This window comes from Pungitius pungitius, chromosome 21 (assembly GCF_949316345.1).
Source record: "Pungitius pungitius chromosome 21, fPunPun2.1, whole genome shotgun sequence".
Lineage (NCBI taxonomy): Eukaryota > Metazoa > Chordata > Actinopteri > Perciformes > Gasterosteidae > Pungitius > Pungitius pungitius.
In genome coordinates this window covers 10,906,487-10,927,654 of record NC_084920.1, presented here as the reverse complement: position 1 = coordinate 10,927,654, position 21,168 = coordinate 10,906,487, and the positions used below count along the sequence as shown (strand labels likewise).

At 43.4% G+C, this 21,168-nt stretch overlaps 2 protein-coding genes and 7 non-coding genes across 11 annotated transcripts; all 9 read left to right on the top strand.

The window, feature by feature from the left end:
• The first annotated feature begins 355 nt into the window (after nucleotides 1-355).
• On the top strand, nucleotides 356-427 carry trnar-ucg (transfer RNA arginine (anticodon UCG)). The gene has a single exon. It is a non-coding gene; the product is annotated as a tRNA-Arg (tRNA).
• Nucleotides 428-658: 231 nt separating this feature from the next.
• On the top strand, nucleotides 659-732 carry trnai-aau (transfer RNA isoleucine (anticodon AAU)). Its single transcript has one exon. It is a non-coding gene; the product is annotated as a tRNA-Ile (tRNA).
• Nucleotides 733-912: 180 nt separating this feature from the next.
• Nucleotides 913-985, top strand: trnar-ucg (transfer RNA arginine (anticodon UCG)). The gene has a single exon. It is a non-coding gene; the product is annotated as a tRNA-Arg (tRNA).
• A 231-nt stretch (nucleotides 986-1,216) lies between these two features.
• Nucleotides 1,217-1,290, top strand: trnai-aau (transfer RNA isoleucine (anticodon AAU)). The gene has a single exon. It is a non-coding gene; the product is annotated as a tRNA-Ile (tRNA).
• A 357-nt stretch (nucleotides 1,291-1,647) lies between these two features.
• On the top strand, nucleotides 1,648-1,720 carry trnar-ucg (transfer RNA arginine (anticodon UCG)). Its single transcript has one exon. It is a non-coding gene; the product is annotated as a tRNA-Arg (tRNA).
• Nucleotides 1,721-1,951: 231 nt separating this feature from the next.
• Nucleotides 1,952-2,025, top strand: trnai-aau (transfer RNA isoleucine (anticodon AAU)). Its single transcript has one exon. It is a non-coding gene; the product is annotated as a tRNA-Ile (tRNA).
• Nucleotides 2,026-2,508: 483 nt separating this feature from the next.
• Nucleotides 2,509-2,582, top strand: trnai-aau (transfer RNA isoleucine (anticodon AAU)). The gene has a single exon. It is a non-coding gene; the product is annotated as a tRNA-Ile (tRNA).
• A 2,900-nt stretch (nucleotides 2,583-5,482) lies between these two features.
• LOC119212788 (forkhead box protein K2-like) lies at nucleotides 5,483-12,817 on the top strand. The gene is made up of 9 exons (XM_037463542.2): nucleotides 5,483-5,985; nucleotides 7,079-7,273; nucleotides 7,391-7,532; nucleotides 7,862-8,008; nucleotides 8,185-8,378; nucleotides 9,199-9,401; nucleotides 9,497-9,754; nucleotides 9,866-10,063; nucleotides 10,455-12,817. The coding sequence occupies exons 1-9, from the start codon at nucleotides 5,690-5,692 to the stop codon at nucleotides 10,673-10,675; spliced, it is 1,854 nt and encodes a 617-aa protein (XP_037319439.1). The 5' UTR covers nucleotides 5,483-5,689; the 3' UTR covers nucleotides 10,676-12,817.
• Nucleotides 12,818-16,671: 3,854 nt separating this feature from the next.
• mettl9 (methyltransferase 9, His-X-His N1-histidine) lies at nucleotides 16,672-20,272 on the top strand. 3 transcript variants are annotated; one of them, XM_037464425.2, is made up of 6 exons: nucleotides 16,672-16,769; nucleotides 17,082-17,243; nucleotides 17,791-17,981; nucleotides 18,057-18,266; nucleotides 18,771-18,955; nucleotides 19,049-20,272. In XM_037464425.2, the coding sequence occupies exons 2-6, from the start codon at nucleotides 17,148-17,150 to the stop codon at nucleotides 19,273-19,275; spliced, it is 909 nt and encodes a 302-aa protein (XP_037320322.2). In that variant the 5' UTR covers nucleotides 16,672-16,769; nucleotides 17,082-17,147; the 3' UTR covers nucleotides 19,276-20,272. The 3 variants fall into 3 exon arrangements, with proteins under 3 accessions (XP_037320322.2, XP_037320320.2, XP_037320319.2); XM_037464423.2 differs by having other exon boundaries at nucleotides 16,682-16,878; XM_037464422.2 differs by lacking the exon at nucleotides 16,672-16,769 and having other exon boundaries at nucleotides 16,885-17,243.
• The last annotated feature ends 896 nt before the right edge of the window (nucleotides 20,273-21,168 follow it).

The following is a 21,168-nucleotide window of genomic DNA, read 5'->3' as shown; positions in this document are numbered from 1 at the left end:
AATATGGAAAGGGTTGAAACGACCTCCAACTATTTAGTGTTATTTGCGCTTAACAAAAGCTTTTATTGCAAGGAAAAGTCCAAAAGAAAGTCAGCTGCTAGTTCATGCTCCCCAAGTTTAATAATCTACCTTCATCCAAAGAATTTTTGTGTGAAAAACCCATCCGTCCTCTCTACTAAAGCCCAGCAAGTAGTTTATCACACCTAAAGACGATCAAAAACTGGTAACATTTTGCTAGGTAACATGCTTGAAAAAAATACAAATGATAATGTATGTTTTCAAAGATTCCACTGTGCCCCAATCGTTTTTCAATTTTACAAAAGCACTTGTAAAATGTGAAAGTCTTGCTTTCTGTGACCACGTGGCCTAATGGACAAGGCGTCTGACTTCGGATCAGAAGATGAGGGGTCGAGTCCCTTCGTGGTTGAAAATTGGAAGTTCGTCGAAAGAAGCTTGGTGAAACCATGAATTTTATCTGCTAGAAGCGTCAATGCTCCCAACACAATGGCATTTCCTTTTGCTTCCTCAATGGGAACTTTGCAACTGAAGATGATAGGCACTCACACTCAGTTGACAGTTTTATGCTGCTTGCATTTTAGAACGTCTTTTCTGGAAAACTGTCTGGATTTAGTGGAGTTGGATGAGACCTTTAGGCATCGGCCGGTTAGCTCAGATGGTCAGAGCGTGGTGCTAATAACGCCAAGGTCATGGGTTCAATCCCCATACTGGCCAACAATATGGAAAGGCTAGTTTATCACACCTAAAGACGATCAAAAACTGGTAACATTTTGCTGGGTAACATGCTTGAAAAAAGTACAAATGATAATGTATGTTTTCAAAGATTCCACTGTGCCCCAATCGTTTTTCAATTTTATAATAGCACTTGTAAAATGTGAAAGTCTTGCTTTCTGTGACCACGTGGCCTAATGGACAAGGCGTCTGACTTCGTATCAGAAGATTGAGGGTTCGAGTCCCTTCGTGGTTGAAAATTGGAAGTTCGTCGAAAGAAGCTTGGTGAAACCATGAATTTTATCTGCTAGAAGCGTCAATGCTCCCAACACAATGGCATTTCCTTTTGCTTCCTCAATGGGAAGTTTGCAACTGAAGATGATAGGCACTCACACTCAGTTGACAGTTTTATGCTGCTTGCATTTTAGAATGTCTTTTCTGGAAAACTGTCTGGATTTAGTGGAGTTGGATGAGACCTTTAGGCATGGGCCGGTTAGCTCAGATGGTCAGAGCGTGGTGCTAATAACGCCAAGGTCATGGGTTCAATCCCCATACTGGCCAACAATATGGAAAGGGTTGAAACGACCTCCAACTATTTAGTGTTATTTGCGCTTAACAAAAGCTTTTATTGCAAGGAAAAGTCCAAAAGAAAGTCAGCTGCTAGTTCATGCTCCCCAAGTTTAATAATCTACCTTCATCCAAAGAATTTTTGTGTGAAAAACCCATCCGTCCTCTCTACTAAAGCCCAGCAAGTAGTTTATCACACCTAAAGACGATCAAAAACTGGTAACATTTTGCTAGGTAACATGCTTGAAAAAAATACAAATGATAATGTATGTTTTCAAAGATTCCACTGTGCCCCAATCGTTTTTCAATTTTACAAAAGCACTTGTAAAATGTGAAAGTCTTGCTTTCTGTGACCACGTGGCCTAATGGACAAGGCGTCTGACTTCGGATCAGAAGATTGAGGGGTCGAGTCCCTTCGTGGTTGAAAATTGGAAGTTCGTCGAAAGAAGCTTGGTGAAACCATGAATTTTATCTGCTAGAAGCGTCAATGCTCCCAACACAATGGCATTTCCTTTTGCTTCCTCAATGGGAACTTTGCAACTGAAGATGATAGGCACTCACACTCAGTTGACAGTTTTATGCTGCTTGCATTTTAGAATGTCTTTTCTGGAAAACTGTCTGGATTTAGTGGAGTTGGATGAGACCTTTAGGCATGGGCCGGTTAGCTCAGATGGTCAGAGCGAGGTGGTAATAACGCCAAGGTCATGGGTTCAATCCCCATACTGGCCAACAATATGGAAAGGCTAGTTTATCACACCTAAAGACGATCAAAAACTGGTAACTTTTTGCTGGGTAACATGCTTGAAAAAAATACAAATGATAATGTATGTTTTCAAAGATTCCACTGTGCCCCAATCGTTTTTCAATTTTACAAAAGCACTTGGAAAATGTGAAAGTCTTGCTTTCTGTGACCACGTGGCCTAATGGACAAGGCGTCTGACTTAGGATCAGAAGATTCAGGGTTCGAGTCCCTTCGTGGTTGACAATTGCAAGTTCTTCGTAAGATGCTTGGTGAAACCATGAATTGTATCTGCTAGAAGCGTCAATGCTCCCAACAAATGACATTACCTTTTGCATCTTCAATGGGAACTTTGCAACTGAAGATGATAGGCACTGACACTCAGTTGACAGTTTTATGCTGCCTGCATTTTAGAACGTCTTTTCTGGAAAAATGTCTGGATTTAGTGGAGTTGGATGAGACCTTTAAGCATGGGCCGGTTAGCTCAGATGGTCAGAGCGTGGTGCTAATAACGCCAATGTCATGGGTTCAATCTCCATACTGGCCAACAATATGGAAAGGGTTGAAAACGACTTCCAACTATTTAATGTTATTTGCGCTAAACAAAAGCTTTTATTGCAAGGAAAAGTCCAGCAAGTAGTTTATCACACCTAAAGACGATCAAAAACTGGTAACATTTTGCTGGGTGACATGCTTGAAAAAAGTACAAATGATAAGGTATGTTTTCAAAGATTCCACTGTGTGGGTTTTAAGCGGATGCAAGTCGCTGTGTTGTGACAGATCCTCAATAAAGTTTACCCATGGTCATGAAGAAACTCATTTAACGTTACGTGGACTTTGAATGCCGCTTTACGCTCTCGTTTAACTTCCGCTTAGTTCATTTCCAATACAGTCTGTTAATGTACAAATGTCAGCTGTCTATTACGGAATCTTACAGACACAAACCACACTGATGGCATGAAGAAGAGTTAAAGCCCCGTTATTATTGGACATGGCTACAATCCGAAGCCGAAGGTGTATTGGGTGCTCGCTCCTTTAGCTTGACGCACGCTCCTGATCTTGAATCTAGAATCGATTGCTCTTCCTTAGTGTCCCGGATGTTGGTGTGTCAAGGTTGACATTTTTTGGGTTGAATATTGTAACCTCCATTTCTGTTGCGGCTCAAGGTTGATATTTTTTGGGTTTAATATTGTAACCTCCATTTCTGTTGCGGCTCAAGGTTGAAATTTTTTGGGTTGAATATTGTAACCTCCATTTCTGTTGCGGCTGAATATTTCAAAAAAAAAATTTTTTAGGTTGAATTTTTTTGCTGTGTTTTAATGTTGAAAAACATTCAGGTACATAATTTTAATGCATAAATATTCAGTGCTAGAAATTCAATCACCTTTTTATTTCAACCCCCGATGGCACAGATTTACTTCCATACGATTTTGAATATTTTCAGTCCCAGTACAAAAAAAGCAGCAACCAGAGCGCACTCAGTGTTCCGCTCCCTGTCCGGCTGCTCGCACGCATTGACTGGGTGGGCGGGGCTACCAGCTCTCACATGCAACAGGCAGCCATCACTCACAGAGTTAAGGAACGGCTGACCACCGTCAGATGCCAGAAGTTAGATCTGGAAATACTTTAGGTACAAAGTATTTATTATTTAACGTATTTTTAGGTCCAAAAAGAGTCAGGGTAAAAGAGGACGTCTGCTCTGTCTCGTGTTGCACCTGCTTGACGTTTAAATATTAGGAAAGTTGTTGTCAATCTAGCCAACACAGCTACAGGCCTGCCATCTCTCTCGGTTTTCAACGTAAGGGTACCGCGGAACCGTTCTGGTACCGGTAAACTGCAACATTAATTAATATAACTATAACTACTGGACAAATTCACTGGTGGAGGCCGTAGAATAAGGTTGAAATGTCTGAACAAAGTTTGCAGGGGCCCTAATACCCTATGACCTGCCACAAACCCTTAGGTCATCTAGGACTGTTCTACTTTCTACTTTCCGAGAGTCAGAACTAAACATGGAGAAGCAGCGTTTAGATTTTCTGCTCCACAAATCTGGAACAGAAAGCTACAGGTCTGTTGAATCCCTCAGCTCCTTTAAATCCAGATGAAAGATTTTTCATTTTAAATTTTTTTTATCCTCTTAATGACTTTCTCACTTTTTCTTTTATGCTTCAATGTTCTCAACTGTTTGGAAATCTCCTTGCTTTATGTTTGGATGGTTTTAATGATTTTATGTGAAGCACTTTCAATTGCCTTTTTGATGAAATGTGCTATACAAATAAAGGTGCCTTGCCTTGAGTTGAGTTCACAGATAGTATTGTCGGCAATGTAATTTACCTCAAATGATTGGCACCTAATGATATTGGAAGCTAATTACTTTCGGTCCGCAGAAACGACAGAACATGGAGCACAACGTAGTTCTGTTAGATACGATGACGTCATCTCCAGAGAAACACGTGTGAACATGGCGCGTAGGTTTTCTCCGATGCGGCACGTTTTCTTTAATATTGATGCGGCCCGAACGAACGCACCCGCCGGCATCGGAGAACTGACGGCTCGAGGCGTCGGGGCCCGGTGAAAAGTCCGCTTCCCTGACGATGTCTACGCGGTCTAAAGAGACTTGCATTATTCGACTCGAGCCCCAAAGCCGCGTGGAGCCGTACACACGGCGCTCACAGCGCGGTGGGGGGGGGGGGGGGGGGGGGGGGGCGTACTACGGCTTGTAAACTAACCCGCAGCACGAAAGCCCCGGCGGCGTGGATCCCAGCGGGGAACAGGATCCACCATCGGCTTTTAAACATACATAAAACTAACAACTCTCTCTGTGTCAACTTCATTTTGGCAGTTTTTTTTAATTAATAAACTGTGCATGCCAATTAATTTCCCTTTAGACTTATTTATTGATGTTGTTTGCAGGGCAAGAGAAAAAAACAATAACAAGAAGATGACAGTGAGTGCTGTCAAGTTGGGTCAACGAGGTCTTGTTTCCTTTATTTACTGGCAAAAACTATAATTTAGTTATTCAGTCATTTTTAATAAGGATATCCAAAAATTCACCTGGGTCAAAAAATAATTTTATGAAAGGTAAGTAAATACAAAAAAGTCATACTGTACTATAGCGAAAAAAATATCAAGACACAACGTATAGCATCGTTTGTTGAAACTATTTCATACATTATCCTTAAAATAATGTTGGTACTGTATCCAGAAAAATTTAATTAAAAAAAACCCGAATCTCCACCTCTAAATCACTGCGCCGCCTTTTACATCTCTCCACCAGTCTGCGTGTCAGCCCGCGGTGCAACCGAGCACTAGTTTATACGGCTATTTTTATTATTGTTGTCATTGGTAAGCACCACATATCTGCCTACTCAGGTCTGCTTCTCATTGGTTTAACAGACTGTCCGTTGCTGCACTTCCGTCCGTTTGGCCGGTTTTGATTGGCCGCTGTGCCTCTCTTTTTCCTCTTCTTCGCGGCGGTGGGTCGGAGCCGCTGTGTCCCCGGTCTGGCACGTTCCTGGCCAAATTCTCCACGGTGTAAAATTTGATACCCCCCTTTTTTACGAAACCAAAATTACCCCCCTTCAATTCCCCGCAACGGATTCTACATTTCACGCTCAACAGACATCTCCAAATCTCCACCAGACACATCTGAAGATGGCGGTGGTGAGCGGGATGTCGGGGTCGGCTGTAGCCCGGCTGGAGGGCCGAGAATTCGAGTATCTGATGAAAAAAAGGTCGGTGACCATCGGCCGGAACTCCTCGCAGGGTTCGGTGGACGTCAGCATGGGCCACTCCAGCTTCATCTCCCGGCGGCACCTCGAAATCTTCACCGCGGGGGACGACGGCACCGGCACTGGGGAATTCTACCTCCGTTGCCTCGGTAAAAACGGGGTGTTTGTCGACGGGGTGTTCCAGAGAAGAGGGGCGCCCCCTCTCCAGCTCCCTCGAATGTAAGATCCATTCGACCGGTTCGACTAAACGACGAACGTGTGTTGTTTGTGTGTTGTTGTTGTTTTTTTGTGCACGTGCTGTGTCAGGTCAGTGGAGTGCTGCTTCGTTTGGAAGTGATGTTGTCAGGCGTGCTTCTCCCCATTGCCCATGCAATGGAATTGGCTTTTTTGTTTAAAAAAACGTGTATATATAATAAGACTTTATTTATGTTTTAGTACCCGGTGATTGATGCATGGCGAATCGCAGAGTGGCCTCGAGCCAACAAAATGGTCTGTAAGGCATGTCCTCCACGGCTTGTGTTTAGTGAAAGCAAAGTCACTGGCATTACATTTGATGGAATTGTTATAGAATTTAGTGCAAACCTGGAGAAGATACTGTATTTCTGGCTAGCACTAAACGGCTTCTCCCCTAACTAACACACTAGCAACACATGCGGATATTTGGACTTTCTGTGACTATAATATTATTTTTAAAGAGAAGAAATGATGGGTTACAGTAGTATACTGGGCATCACACATTTCCTCACACAGCATTATCTTGTTGTGACGTGTGTTGTTGTAGTTCACTTGAGCTGGCTCAAAGTCAGCTTGGCCTCGGCTACCCTCTCACTATGTTTACACTGCTCTGCTTGTTTATCAGTCCTTCCTTCTCTCACTTGGTAATCTTCCTGAACGCACCTTGAATTGTTATTGTTGTTCTAGTGGTAACTCACATTTCACTTTTTTAATAAATATTTAGATTTGATAAGTCAATGTGGTCCACAGGTCTCAGGATGCAATCATTGGAAAGTGTCAGCAACTGGTCCAAATATACCCTATTAATAATAAACATGACATGTTACATAATGGTAATGGTGGACGTCCATATATAAACTGTGAGGCTAAGACTCGGTGCTCCTCTCTCGGCGCTCAGTTAGACCTCCTTGGCCTGCTTGTTGCCTGGCAGGAAGCCTGTTTGTCAGTCCGTACTTTTAGCATTATGAAAAGCATTGTGTTGCCATCTTATGTCATTCGTCTTCAAGCGCAGACGAACAAATCCACTGACTGGAGGTGTAAACCACAATCGTCATTGAAACCCACGTTTGCTCTCCAGGTGTTGTTTCCGGTTCCCCAGCACAAGTATAAAGATCACGTTCACTGCCCTGTCCAATGACAAGAAGGAGCCAAGGAACGTGCCGGAATCACCGGTCAAGCCCGTCCAACCTCAAATATCCCCCCTGACCATCAACATTCCTGACAACATTGCCCACCTCATGAGTCCACTGCCTTCTCCTACTGGCACCCTCAGGTGAGAGATGGTGTCAAGTGTGTAATGACTATAATGGTATTATCTCCATTGATCCATTTGAAGTGGTTGTTTTGTCAAATGGATTCAGAATTCCACATGCTTTTTTATTTTTCTCAGTGCGGCAAACTCCTGTCCCTCAAGTCCGCGGGGGGCTGGACTCTCCAGCTACAGGACAGGCCGCGTCCTGGCATCGGACCTAATAGGGGACAACTCACATTCAGAAAACGACAAAGAGGCCTCTGGTGAAGACAGCCCAAAGGTGAGCAGTCTGCAGCGTAGAGCCGGGCATTCACAATGTGGATAGAATACGTCTAATGTAATCATTTATTAAAATAGGCTGTTTTCAAACAAGAAAGCCAATCATCAAAGAGTCTGAGTGGATGCCATTGCATCCCTGGTTACTCATTGAAGTCTACAAATTGCCCAACGCTAACAATAACATAGACTTTGGAGCAGTGGACCCTGTTGATCTGTGCTAAGTCCGAGCTGTGCCTGTTTGTGATCCAACCAGAGGGAGAAGTAGCAACCTTTTTTATTATTTCATTAATGAAAACCCATTTCCTTCCTCTTTCCTTCCATTGTCCACAGGATGACTCCAAACCTCCATACTCGTATGCACAGCTGATAGTCCAGGCGATCACCATGGCCCCGGATAAACAGCTAACGCTCAATGAAATATACACACATATCACCAAGAACTACCCCTACTACAGAACAGTCGATAAAGGCTGGCAGGTCAGAGTCTTCACTGTGCAGTACCGTTGTTTACACTTGTCTGAGGTTGTGTAGTATTGCACATACTCTTCATTTACCCTCTCAATCAGGCCTAGAGGGTCATTTGTCACATGAAATGCATTTACCAGGAATGCAATAACAACTCTCAAATTTAAAGTGTTCTTTTTTTTTTACAGAACTCCATTCGTCACAACCTGTCCCTGAACCGGTACTTCATCAAAGTGGCCCGCTCTCAGGAGGAGCCGGGCAAAGGCTCTTTCTGGAGGATTGACCCCGCCTCTGAGGGCAAGCTGATAGAGCAGGCCTTCAGGAAGCGGCGGCCGAGGGGAGTGCCCTGCTTCAGGACCCCTGTGGGTCCTCTCTCCTCTAGGTATGAAGAACCTTAAGCGCTCGTTTTTCAGTTCTTGATCACGTCTCTCGAACTCTCTGAATAAGCCCATATTCCCCATCAGTAAGAAAACGCTCAGTTTGACCCCGTTCTCAAAAAGCAAAATACAAAAAGGCTGTCATGCTTTGATTAGCTCATGAGGAAAATTGTGTGATAAAATAGTAAGTGGAAATCATTGTGATGTCACCCATTGGTTTGTGGACATATGTTATGAAGCCTTGAGTCCGGCAATTTTGGAATAACAAAAGTGACGGCGTATACAGCTCTGGTAGCAGCAGCGACCTGTCAATCACATTAAGCTTTCCTTAAAGAATACTAGTTGTCTATTTCACTCCAAATGGACGATCATTTACTAAAGGTGCTTTACTTTTTAGGCTTAGGGTTAGAATCTAAGGAGTCGCTCCATGATTAGAGACAATGCCAGGTTAAGACATGAACCATTAGCTTCACTCTGCAGAACCACAGGTTGCCTTCTGGTGCAGTTCTCAAGCCGTTGCTTGTTGGCTGCTCAGACTGGCGTTCTATTCTAAGGAGCCTGCATGTGACATGGCAAGGAGAGCCAAATCTGATTGGCTTGTTGAATTACATGCTCTCTGATCTTTGCAGCCTCCCAAAAAACTGACCGGGTTGCTTTATTTCCCAATTTGTGGGTCAGTAGACACTCAAAATAACCAAATGTTCATCCAGAAGCACCAGAAAAGATTGTGTGTCCCTCTTTTTAATTTAGACACATGTGTGTTGGTTCAAAAGTTTGTATTGACATTTGTCAATAATAATCAACCTACCTTTTCATCTGTCCCAGGAGTGCTCCAGCTTCTCCCAGCCACACAGGGGGACTGTCTGCCCATTCCAGTGGGGTCCAGACTCCAGACAGCCTGTCCAGAGAGGGGTCCCCTGTCCCCATAGAGCCAGAGCCGACCCCGCCGCCAGCCCCCACCCATACCACTGTGGTCCAGCCCAAGCTCGCAGTCATCCAAGAGGCCCGCTTTGCACAGAGCTCCCCCGGTAAGCCACAACCTTCCATAAGATTTGAAGCAGTCAGACTTCTGTAAATTAAAATGGCAAAAAATAAAAACTAACTCACCCCTCCTCCTGGACAGGCTCTCCCCTCAACAACCAGCCGGTATTGATTGCTGTGCAGCGGCAGATGCCTCAAACGACCATGAAGCCTGTGACCTACACCATGGCGTCGCCAGCCATCGTAACCACGTCGGGAAACTCCGCCCCCGTCATGCAGACTGTGCACGTTGTCCACCAGATCCCGGCCGTCGCCGTGGCGACCGTCGGCGGACAGGCTGCTACCGTCGTGAGTCCCAAACCTCAGGAGAACGGCAGCGGAGAGCACCGGGAGATCAAACGTGAGTTCCTGGTTGGCCGTCAAACTCTGTCCACACATATATAAACTATATGTCTCCAGACGGAATGTGTGGACGGAGTTTGACGTCTTTTTCTTTTCTCCACACGGGTAGTCACAGTAGAGTCACTCCCATCCATCACAGCCTCGTCAATCGGCGGAATCAGCCGCATCATCCAGACCTCCCAGGGGGCGCCTCTGAGGACGGTAACCATCATGCAACAAGCCCCGCTTGGTCAGCACCAGCTCCCGATAAAGGCCATCACACAAAACGGGACCCATCTGGTCCCCATCAGTGCGGCTGCCAGCACGGGTGAGAGACGCACGCACATCCACTGAGACATCCTCATCCTCCTCTTCTTTCCATATGTTTCTGTGCTTTTCTGCAAGTTAACCCACACTAATTGTCGCTCGGTGGAATAGCATGATGTATGAAGCCATATTATACACCCTACGCAGCTGAGAGCTCCAGCATGTCTCAGAATGTGCACTCGCAGCCTGTCCGTATACTCCACTAGGATTTAAACGTATCAACGCAAAGTTTGCTATATTTGCTGAAGGATGTTTCGGTCTTGACTCTCATGCGAGTGGGACCACATGTAAAAAGTATTGTGTATGTTTCATAGAGCGGTTTGTCAAGTGAGAGCGTTATGATAAGAGATCAATGATCACTTAGTAATCTTAGCCATCTGTCTTTCTTCCAGCCGTTGCTAACCCTCTTCACCTCCTGGCGGCCCACGCCTCCGCCTCGGCGTCCCTCCCCACAAAGAGGCATAACGGAGAACTGCAAGGCCAGCCCCAATCGAAGAGGGCCAAAGCAGAGGAGGAAAAGGAGGGTGGAGCAGCAGCCACCGCCAACAACAAAAACGGCACCACGGACAGAGCCGGAGAAGCAGGGGTCAGTGAAAAGATCGGTGAAAAGTAGCCCCCCCCCCAACACACACACACACACACCGGTCTGCACCCTGGCCCCTTGCTCTCCTGTACACATCGAGCCTCGCACCTTCCACACTCTCACCCTTCCATCATTTACTCCAAGGTGCCAAATAATCACGACCTAGATGAGACTCATAAAACACAGAAATACAGAATGTTCCAGACCCCCCCCCCCCCCCCCCCAATTCTCCATTTAACACCACAAAATACAGTACGATGAAAAAACTGAAACCAAATTTGAAGTTCAGAGTTGCTGATGAAGCTTGAGACCCAGACGGCAAGAAGAAGCACCAGAAAATAAAAAAACAATCCGTAAATAAATAAAAATACTTTTTATTGGACAAGCGAGGAGTCCTAGACCTCCCCCAGAGACTAAAAGGAGCCTCATACTGGTAGCATTACGAACAAGCGATTTACTGTTTACTGTCGGATTGAGAAGGCGGCCGAGCGGCGTCCCCAGTAGTAACGGGAAGCGTGTGGACGCTCCTGTCTCCGGCAGCTAGCCTCCGTGTCCACCTACTTAACCCAGTCGTGAGTAGATATGCAGTATTCCGTTGTACAAGTGTATCTTTGGATCTTTTTTGAGTGTTTCTGTTTCCCAAGGCTCAGACATTATCTAGTAATAATTACCTAAAAGCTCTAGGTGGGGTCTTTCAAGAACATTCAAGCATCACATGATATTTTGGGAATCCTTTTGTTTGTTTCTTTTATTTATATGTGTGTGTGTATATAATATATATATATATATATATATAATATATATATATATACACACATAAATAAAAATGTGGACCCTTTTGTTCAGTGAAATGAATGTAGTAAAGAAAACACTATCAATGAAGTGGATTTTCATCTTTTCTGCCGATTCATGCAAATGAAAATTCTTTATCACTATACACTTGCGGATTTTTTTTTTCATTTTTTTTTCTTCAGATTTGACAAATATCCTGTGATTATATTCCCATGCGTATTTGACCATATGCTTCATCAAGCTTGCATGTTACGGATCTAGACACAATGTACTTGATTATCTGAATATGGAACTGAAGAACATTTTGACTGAATTTACGCTATGATTCTGACCAGTGCTGCACTTAGGTTCTTTTTGTACTCTCATTTGGCTGCGCCGCCCCCCCCCCACGCCCTTCCCCTGTGTCACCTTGGGTTGTGTTTGTTACATTTTGTTTTGAAGTTGGCAACTCCTTGCGCAATTATTTTATTCTCTTTAGGCTACCAACAAAGCCTATTCAGAATGTATTTTATGTTGTACAAGGAAAAACAAGTGATCGGTGTTTGTGCTGCTTCAGTGGGTAAATGCATTTTTTTATATATATATATATATATATATATAATATAAAATATATATATAAATTTATTTAAAACACATAAATTCTTTTTCGTTTGTATTTCTTTGAGTGAATGCCATTTTTTTCCTGCTGTGTAAATGTATTGATATCTGTTTTAGCAAAGTCTAGTGGTGACGTTGCAAATTGCGAGCAACAGCGAACCCCTCTGCTCAGCCGTCATGGGGAGATTTCATACTGCAAAGAGCTACTCTGATCAATAATCTTCATGAATGAATAATTCCTTTTTTAAATACACATAGAATTTTAAAACAAATCTCTCTTCCGATAAGAAAATATTTTATAATTCAGATATTACTAATTGTTTCTATAGAATCAGTACTGATATTGACAAAATCAAAGTCACAATATACAGTTAAGTTACTAAATGCTGATGGTGAATAATGAATAACAGAGACATCATATTAGTGATTCCTCCCAGGTTTCTGTCTCAGCCAACAGAGAACAAGACTGACCTGTTTGTATAAAAATACATTAAATTAAAAGGCGGATCCTTTGCGCTGTGTTTATCTAAACATGGCAGCGGTCTAAGCGGATTGAAATATGTTGGACTTTGATTTACATGTTCATGCTTGAAGTGGTTTTTACTCTTCAATGCTTTAATGCGCCTGCAAGGAAGAGTGAATCCGTGGTCCACTTCGAGTCGAGTCACGGCAACTGAATGTGTTGTTGGACGTGGCAGGCTTTGTGGAAAAGGACTCGGAGTCAATATAATGTTCCTAGGTTCAGGTCATTATACACTGATTAAAACTGTTTATTTACTATTACTCACTCTTTTGTGCTTGTTCTTGGTACAAAATTTAGATATTTTAACACTGAACTACAAACCATCCATAATTGTACGACAAGCAAGTTCTAAAAGAATGGCGTATCGTTTTTGTTTAAATTAAACACCAAATTTACAGATTGGAAAACGTAGAGCGGTCATGTCAATACCAGACCTTCAGGAAATATTTTCATGTCACTCAAGTTAATCCAGTAATTGGAGAAAATGTGGGAATGACACGTAGAAGGAAGGGAACTTCAAACCTTTAATGGAAGCAGAAGAATACAAGATTGATGTCGTGCAGTTATTAAAGATGGGAGTGTTGTGAGTTTGCAGGAGCTAAAAGAGAAGTCTTAACCATGACCACCATCTGGCAGAGAAATCAAGCTAGTGAAGAAAGCTACTTTAGACCAAAAATTGAACCCTAATTGGAGAAGAACCACATTGCTGTTATCAATATTTGAATGAAGTATTAGGAAATACACAATTGTATGTAAAACTGAAAAAGAACTAAATATACGGTTGTATATTTTGAGGACACAAGTAATTCTACTGGAAAGAGTTGTTGGACGACAACTATCATTTATTACATGCAAATTCCTGTCTATGGTTCTGTTAAACCATTTGGGAGGCAATGAGGGGCTGTATATGTAGACCACTCACTCGCTTATTTTGGCTAAGTCCTATGATTCTACAGTTTTGGGGAAATGTCCAAAAGGTTATGGTCAAAGTTCTGGGCTATGTAATATTATTCTAATTTAGTAATAGGAGGAGGAAATGGTGTTACAAGAAGACTGCTATCTTCTTAAGGTCTGCTTGTAATAAGGCTCTTTCTAACAGATGGTGTAAGGAAGAACCATCATGTATGAAGATGCCTGACATGGAAGGGTTATCTCACAGGGTACGAGCACAGGAGGAGCAATGAAGTGAGAGGAACGTGTCAACAGGCTATGAGCCCCTGGAAAGGTCTTCTAGGCTTTATCAGGCTTTTGAAGGGCAATCCAGAAATATGTATGTGTTCTGTCAATGAAAAGGCAACTAAAATAAACTTTTAATTTTTTAGTCCATTTCTCCCCCCGCCTCCCATTACTGGATGAGATTACAAAATTGAGTGAAATACTGATGGTAAACCTTTCTTGGATGGGGGAAATACAGCTGTAACCAGGCCTTAAGAACTCACAGATGTGTTCTGAAGTTAGTTTACGAAGTTCATCAAGCCCTGCTGATGGAGAGCTGGTGATAGATGTGCTCCAATGAAGACCATTTATTAAAAACCAAGCTTATTTTACAAGCACTTTATTGATGATGTAAGGAATTTGAATTACTAATCGAAGAAAACTATTTTGGGGGTGGTCTAAAAAAATAAAATTATTAAAAAGTATATTTGATTAAACTTCTTTGCATGAGCTTTTAAAAGCTCAGGCCGACTGAGTGATCTTTCGCAAGCTGGACATTTATGGGGTTTCTCTCCAGTGTGTGTCCTTTCGTGTCTCTTCAGTATACCTGCGCTTTTGAAAGGATTCTGTCCTCCCCAATATACAGCAGAAAATATGTAAAATTGATGTTCTCCTTTTATGAACCCTATAAATGGATCAGTCGGGTGGAGCCGCAGGGTGGTTCTCGTACACTGCTGCCGGCTCACTGAGCAACAAACTGGACCAACTTCAGCTGCTGGTGAGGAAAGACAGAGACTTTTCTACATCCTCCGTGTTGTGCTTCACGGAGACCTGGCTCTGTGGATCGATACCGGACTCTGCGCACCAGCTGGCTGGCTTAAGCTGCTCAGAGTGGACCGCGACACGGAGCTCTCCAGCAAGATGAAGGAATCTGCTTCTACTCCATCATCAGCTGGTGCAACGACGTAACAGTGATCCAACAATACTGTTCTCCTGGTGTGGAATTGTTTATCATTAACTGTAAACCTTTTACTCCCAGTGAGTTCGCTTCGTTCATCCTGCTCGGTGTTTCCATGCCGCCGGCAGGCAACGTGCAGGAGGCACAGCGGACACTCAACCAGATACGGTGTGTGGAGCACCTTGGGTATTGTCCATGGGAACTTTAACAAAGGAAACCCCAGCCATGAACTTCTGAAGTACAAATGGTTTATTAAATGCCCAACCAGAGAGAAGAACACGAACAGGATCACTGTTATGCCACACCTGCCACACCAGCCCAATATCCGCTTAAAAAAATGATGGGGAAGGGTATATTTGGACCCTCCAATGCAATGTCTAAACCATAGTTACGCCCTTGCACATCAGGCATTTTACGGCTTCTCCCCCGTATGCGTCCTCATGTGTGCCGTGTATATATGTCTCATATATATACAAACATTGCAACACCGGGGGGAGGGGGGGTCGTGTGGGGGGGAGGGGAACTCTGGTGTCACAACAGGAATACTCGTTCTGCACTCGACCTACCAACTCAAGCCTCCAACTAACTTAAATAAAACGTTTTTTCTTTAAAAGCAGCTCGGAGAAAAGACAAAGCAAAAACTGCAGAGAGAAAGTTGACATTCTGCGAAGCACTTTCAGTGAGTTGGGAGATCAGTAATCAAGGTTTACAGAGCTTCATGGATTAGATTAATATGAATATGAAAACTGATCCATTTGAAGATGTTTAAGTGTATTTACAAAAACATATTTTTGTAATATCACATTAATTGTGCAAAACGCTGATGTAAGATTTTGAAGTCAGCAGTCTGTGCCTCTGGTGGGAGAGGTGAAACTGTAAACTGAATCCATATATAGTCAGTTGTTTCTGTTTTGTTTGTATGTATACTACATGTGTTGTTTGAAAATAAATTGTTGTAATGGTAATTTGTCATTGTGAAACATGTCCATTGTGTAATAATTTCATTTTTCATGGAGTAAATATATGGTTTGAAAAATAAGACTTGATGTTAATGAATCCTTTCTACACATCCTGTGAAGCTTGATCTTTAGTGTATTATTTCCCCATTTTTATTTAACATTTGTTGAAATGACAGTTATGGGCAACACTTCAACTCTAATAAATGTAATTACAAAATGTGTTTTTATACATTTATTATACATTTATCTACTATTTAATATTTCCATTACTTTTGGGAAGAAAAAACGTAAGTTAACCAATTTCAAGCACCAAAACAGTTAGTGCTTATACCACCAGGTGGCAGTATACATGTATTTAAAAACATCAGTTGTTATCTGTACCCCTAATACAAGAAAGATAAATCCAATGAGGGGTTGACAGCCATAGGACTGTAGCTCGTTGTGGATGTGTGACCACAGAGGTGCATCAATCAGAAACAAGCAAATGTTATTCCAATTTTTATTGATTGTGTGAATGTACAGTAATTATGTGTTTGTGTGGTTCAACAAGAGAGCAGTCACAAAGAAATATCAGCGCACTGCTAATACCCAACAGGAGGAATGAGTAGTAACTGTCTACAGCTAACTGGGTAGCCGCGGCTCTCCCAGCCGCCTCTTGAGCGGATGCTCAACATGCTCAGCAAATGACATTTAAGAAGTTTTTTTTTAAAAACAAAACCTTACTCGGGTCAATAAAAAACGGATCGAGTGGCATTTTGGGGACGCCTAACAGGTTGCCACAGAAGCCACAGAGCTGCCACAGAAGCCACTGATGGCAGACGTACTCTCCGCAACCCCGCCGACCCCGCGGAACCCCCACACTAACCACGGCCCGCCCCCACACGGAACCATGATGATGTCACATACAAGATAAAACGCAAATATGGCAAAACACTACTGCTACCTGTCTTCTCAGACATGTGACGCATACTTTGGCATTGATGATTATGTTTTCCTCTTAGAAATGGCAACAAACGATGAAGCTAAGCTAAGCCTTGTCAAAGCTAAAGATGAGTCCGGGGACACATTTAGCGGTAACACCGGAAGTGCACACTACGCGGAAGTGGAAGCCTGTTGTCATAATGGGCAGAGACCGCACAGGTAAAAGACAATCTTAACCTGTGAGACATAACAAAAGGACAATGGGATTACAAGACTAAAACGGCGAGTAAACAGCAGGAGGCTTTCTTAAAAACCACTCCACCCGCAGGTTTGTTTGTGTGTTGTCTTGGGATTGGAGACACGGCGTGTTGCCTCACAATTGGTTGGCATTAAGCACACGTATTTATCTCCTAATGTTGCGTGCGTCTCAGTGTTTAAACCTCCGGCCGGTCTGTTCACATCGTCACGACTACAGCCGCTGTCTGCCCGCTGTCCTCCTCAGGCCTGTTGTCCATTATGTGTCATCTACAGCTGAGGACACTGGTTTTTGTAGCGTGGCTGCTGGGTTACGTCGCCTTCCTGGTCTCCGTCAGGAAGATGTGGACCGGGAAGTACGTCCGCAGCCCGCTCGCCCGCTCCCTCTTCATGAACATGGCGAGCGAGAGCGAAGTGGCCGCCATTGAAACGCAAGAGGTAAGACTTCTTCACACTCCACATTCGCCAGGACAAGCGGGAAGGGGTCACCAACTGGGGCCCGTGTATGAGGGGACCAACAGCGGTCAATTCACGTGTGAGCGACTCGTGCATGCGCATCGTTTCCCATTAGCCCTCTAAGTGTGCTGATCTTAAGCTCCAGGATTTCTTCTCTATTCTTTAAATGTTACTGTGATATTTGAGCTATCGGCTTAATCTGTACATGAATCCTGGGTGACACATCTCTGTATGTTTAAACACCAATAAGGTACCCATCATGTGAATAGATCCGGAGCCTCGGGTACACAGTTACACCAGCAGGATTGGTGCAGAGTGCCTAGTATCAAAGGAACAGTAGTTGTAAGGTTTTTCAACGCTTTTTATTTTTTTTAATGTGAAAATCGGAAATGTCCGAAGTCGCCCTATTGAGCGATACACAATAATCCGATAACAAGGAACACGTATGCAGTTTTAAGAAGGTTATAGGGCATCAAGTTCCTTGGTGTAGATACACCTTAATTTTTTCCTTAAATCCTCTGCCCTCTAGTGGTACCAGTGCGGACGGGACCTGCTCGGAGAATCGGTGCGACCCCTCTTTGTCCAAAGCCAACTGGACGCCGACACCAAAGCTTTCCTCAAGGGCAGCGTAGAGAAGTCTGGCTGGCTGTTCACTCAGCTCTATCACTCGCTCGTATCCACGGTTCTCAGCCCACTGGTGTCACGCACCTCCATTAACGGGTGAGTGACACACACACACACACACATGTCCCCATTTTAGCAGTCGTCCTCTGACTTGCTTCTCTCCGTCTCCAGGTTTCTGGGTCGCGGCTCCATGTTTGTGTTTTCCGCGGAGCAATTCCAGCGGCTGCTCCGGATTGACCCGGAGTGGAGGGCCGACAGGCTCCTGGACCTCGGGGCCGGAGACGGAGGGGTCACCGAGGTGATGGGGGTCCATTTCAGGGAGGTCTATGCAACAGAGGTCTCGCCCCCCATGAAATGGCTTCTCCAGAGGAAGAATTACAAGTGAGTTTTAGAGCACATTGACTCAGATCTCATTTGAGAGCAAACTCAAAACCTACAGTATATTGTATAACTTAATGGATTCAAGCCGCGTTTTTTTTTGGTTCTGTGTTAAGCTACCACTTGTAAATCTCAACCATCACTTACTACATAAATACATCAATTCCAGTGGCCCTGGCTGACAGTAAGTTTGTACAATTTTTCAATCCCAACAGCAATTAGGAAGTCATTGTGTGTATTCATAGTCTCTGAATCAAAGCACAGAATGCTGTAAATGTTTAAATGAAGTGAAAAGTTCCATTCAAATATTTTTCCAAAGTAAATTATAAAAAAGTTTTCTAATTATCTCACAAAAAGGCATGTGAACGAGGATGGGAGCAGTGCACAGCGGCACTTAACTAAACATTTTCACACCGAAAACTAAAATTTTCCTGTTGCCTTAAAAGTAACCTGTCCCCATCTCTCTTCTCTTCTTTTTTTTTTTTTTAAACTTTCTGTCGAGGTTAGACTGCTCGGAATCAACGAGTGGCCCCAGACCAGTTTCCAGTATGATGTCATCAGCTGTCTGAACCTGCTGGACCGCTGCGACGACCCTCTGCGCCTCCTGCGGGACATCCGGCTGTCGCTGGTTCCCGGCACGGGGAGACTGGTCCTGGCCGCGGTGCTCCCCTTCCAGCCTTACGTGGAAGTCGGTCAGTCAATCAGAGCGACTTGGCTCACACGGATGTCATGAACCTCCCTCTGTAAAGCGAATAAAAAAACCATCTACCTGTATCTGTTCTCAGGAGGAAAATGGCAGCGTCCCAAAGAACACGTTAAAGTAAAAGGGAAAACGTGGGAGGAGCAGGTAACCAACTTGTCCAATGAGGTTTTCCGGAGGGCGGGCTTCGAGGTGGAGGCCGTGACCCGGCTGCCATACCTCTGTGAGGGGGACATGTACAATGATTACTACGTTCTCGACGATGCAGTTTTTGTTCTCAAAGCCTCAGGGGAGAGCGTGACGTCTCCTTGATTACTAAATGCAACATGGAACCGCTGGAGAACCCGGGACCGTACCTGGGTACCAGAGGGTTGCGTCTGGAGGGTTTTTAGTGGAATTTTTCTACGCTTCCTTCATAAATCCCAGTATTTCTGATGGTATTTGTTTATAAACTGCAAGCCAGCTGTGATGCTCAGGTACTGTAGTTACTGCATTTACCAGCCGTGTTGAGTGACAGTAGAAACAAACCAACCAACAACGTTTGAACACCTCTGAGGACAAGTCACTATCACAACACCTCATTCTTTCATCATTCTGCAAGAAAAATATTCATGGACTAATGTTTCTATTGGTGACCAAGAGGATCACTGCAGACACGTGATTTAACCAGTGAAAATGTGGCATTTTTTATTTAAATGCTATTTTTTATCCTGTTCTTTTGTTTTTACTTTTACTGGTTAATAATCCTATACATAATTAATATGAGGCCTTTTTAAAGCCTGTGTGACTTTGTCTTCATTGTGCTTTAAGCTGCATTTATTGATTGTCATTCTGAGCACTAAGGAGCAGTACAATACTCGAAGAATGAAGGATACTGTAATAAATGTTATGTATTGAGAAGGTTTACGTAAAAAAATAATGTCAACCATATCTTCCAGTAGTTTACTGTGAGTAAACAGGGAATCTGTTTTATAGGGATATCCAGCTGCCGCAGGTACCAACCATTCATTAAAGACACCCCTCTATTACCTATTAGAACGTAAATGTTTTACAAATGACTTAATAGTTGCACTACATACTACAAAATGTAATGTTAACTGCTCTTTTGCCGTGGCTCGTCAGCTGACCCGTGCAAGTGAAGGTTCTGTGACCAATTGCGCTGGAAATTAGGCAATTTTTTGTCAGCTAGTTGCCAAATCAGTCAGTCTGCCATGTTTTTTTAAATAGTAAATAAATAATATCCTAACTGCTGGAAACTGAGAAATGGTGATCCTCAATACTTTCAGGCCTTGTAGAGCTCGGGGAGCACTACACGCAACCCCTTTCATGATGAGGGCGGCTTTAACGCTAAAATACCGTGTTGTTGTCAAGTAGTACAAGTACAAATCCCTCAAGCTAACTTGTCACAGCAATATGGGTACAGTTCTCCAACAACGCCACCAAAAGCTACAGGTTGAGGGGAAACCGTTTTTTTGCTTTCAATTCAATCTGTTCTATGTATGATATGGTTTAATTTCCCATTAGTTACATGGTATTCTAATCAGTGCTGCACTAATGCACTATTGAAAATGTCCCATAATTAACGCAACATTTTATTTGAGATCATATGAGTCAGCGAATAAAATATCTGCATTAATTTCAGACCTTTCTTTCCTGTCATGGATCCATGTCATGGATCCATGCCATGGGATGGGATGAATGGGATGTGTGTTTATACTATTTTAGAGACCGGACAATTGTCCGTGAGTTCTTAGCAGCTAGCCCAAACCGAGTTGAGGGGTCTCCAAGGAACACCAGAAAAAGGGTTTAGACACTTCACTCCAAGTATACAAAGTTTCCCAATTGATTTAGTGCTAAATGAAGGGCTGACATGCTCATCCCAATGCACCTGCAGTGGACTGTCCCGAAATGTTGGAAGAGGACTAATGGTTTCCTGTTATAACCCGTTGGCACTTCTGTGACAAACATAAGTTTCCTTTTAGTTTAAATTGTAATATGAATGTGACGTGTATTTTATGCACATAGCCGGAGGGAGTTTCCTGGTCGCATTTCCTTGTACGTGTTCATCGTAGAGCCGAAATAAAGAGGAAGCCCGTATCTCCTGTGTTTCACACGGACCTTGGACGCAGCATTCGTGTAGCATAACTTATGCAAATGAAGCATCCCTCTCTCCTGATTGGTTGAGCGTGCCACAGGGTCCCATCT

Coding starts and splice junctions, on each gene's coding strand:
- LOC119212788 (XM_037463542.2), top strand. CDS start 5,690: ATGGCGGTGGTGAGCGGGATGTCGGGGTCGGCTGTAGCCCGGCTGGAG. Junction 7,533..7,861: donor CTGGTGAAGACAGCCCAAAG/GTGAGCAGTCTG, acceptor CATTGTCCACAG/GATGACTCCAAACCTCCATA. Junction 10,064..10,454: donor CAGTGCGGCTGCCAGCACGG/GTGAGAGACGCA, acceptor TCTTTCTTCCAG/CCGTTGCTAACCCTCTTCAC.
- mettl9 (XM_037464422.2), top strand. CDS start 17,067: ATGTGTCATCTACAGCTGAGGACACTGGTTTTTGTAGCGTGGCTGCTG. Junction 17,244..17,790: donor CCGCCATTGAAACGCAAGAG/GTAAGACTTCTT, acceptor TCTGCCCTCTAG/TGGTACCAGTGCGGACGGGA. Junction 18,956..19,048: donor CCAGCCTTACGTGGAAGTCG/GTCAGTCAATCA, acceptor ATCTGTTCTCAG/GAGGAAAATGGCAGCGTCCC.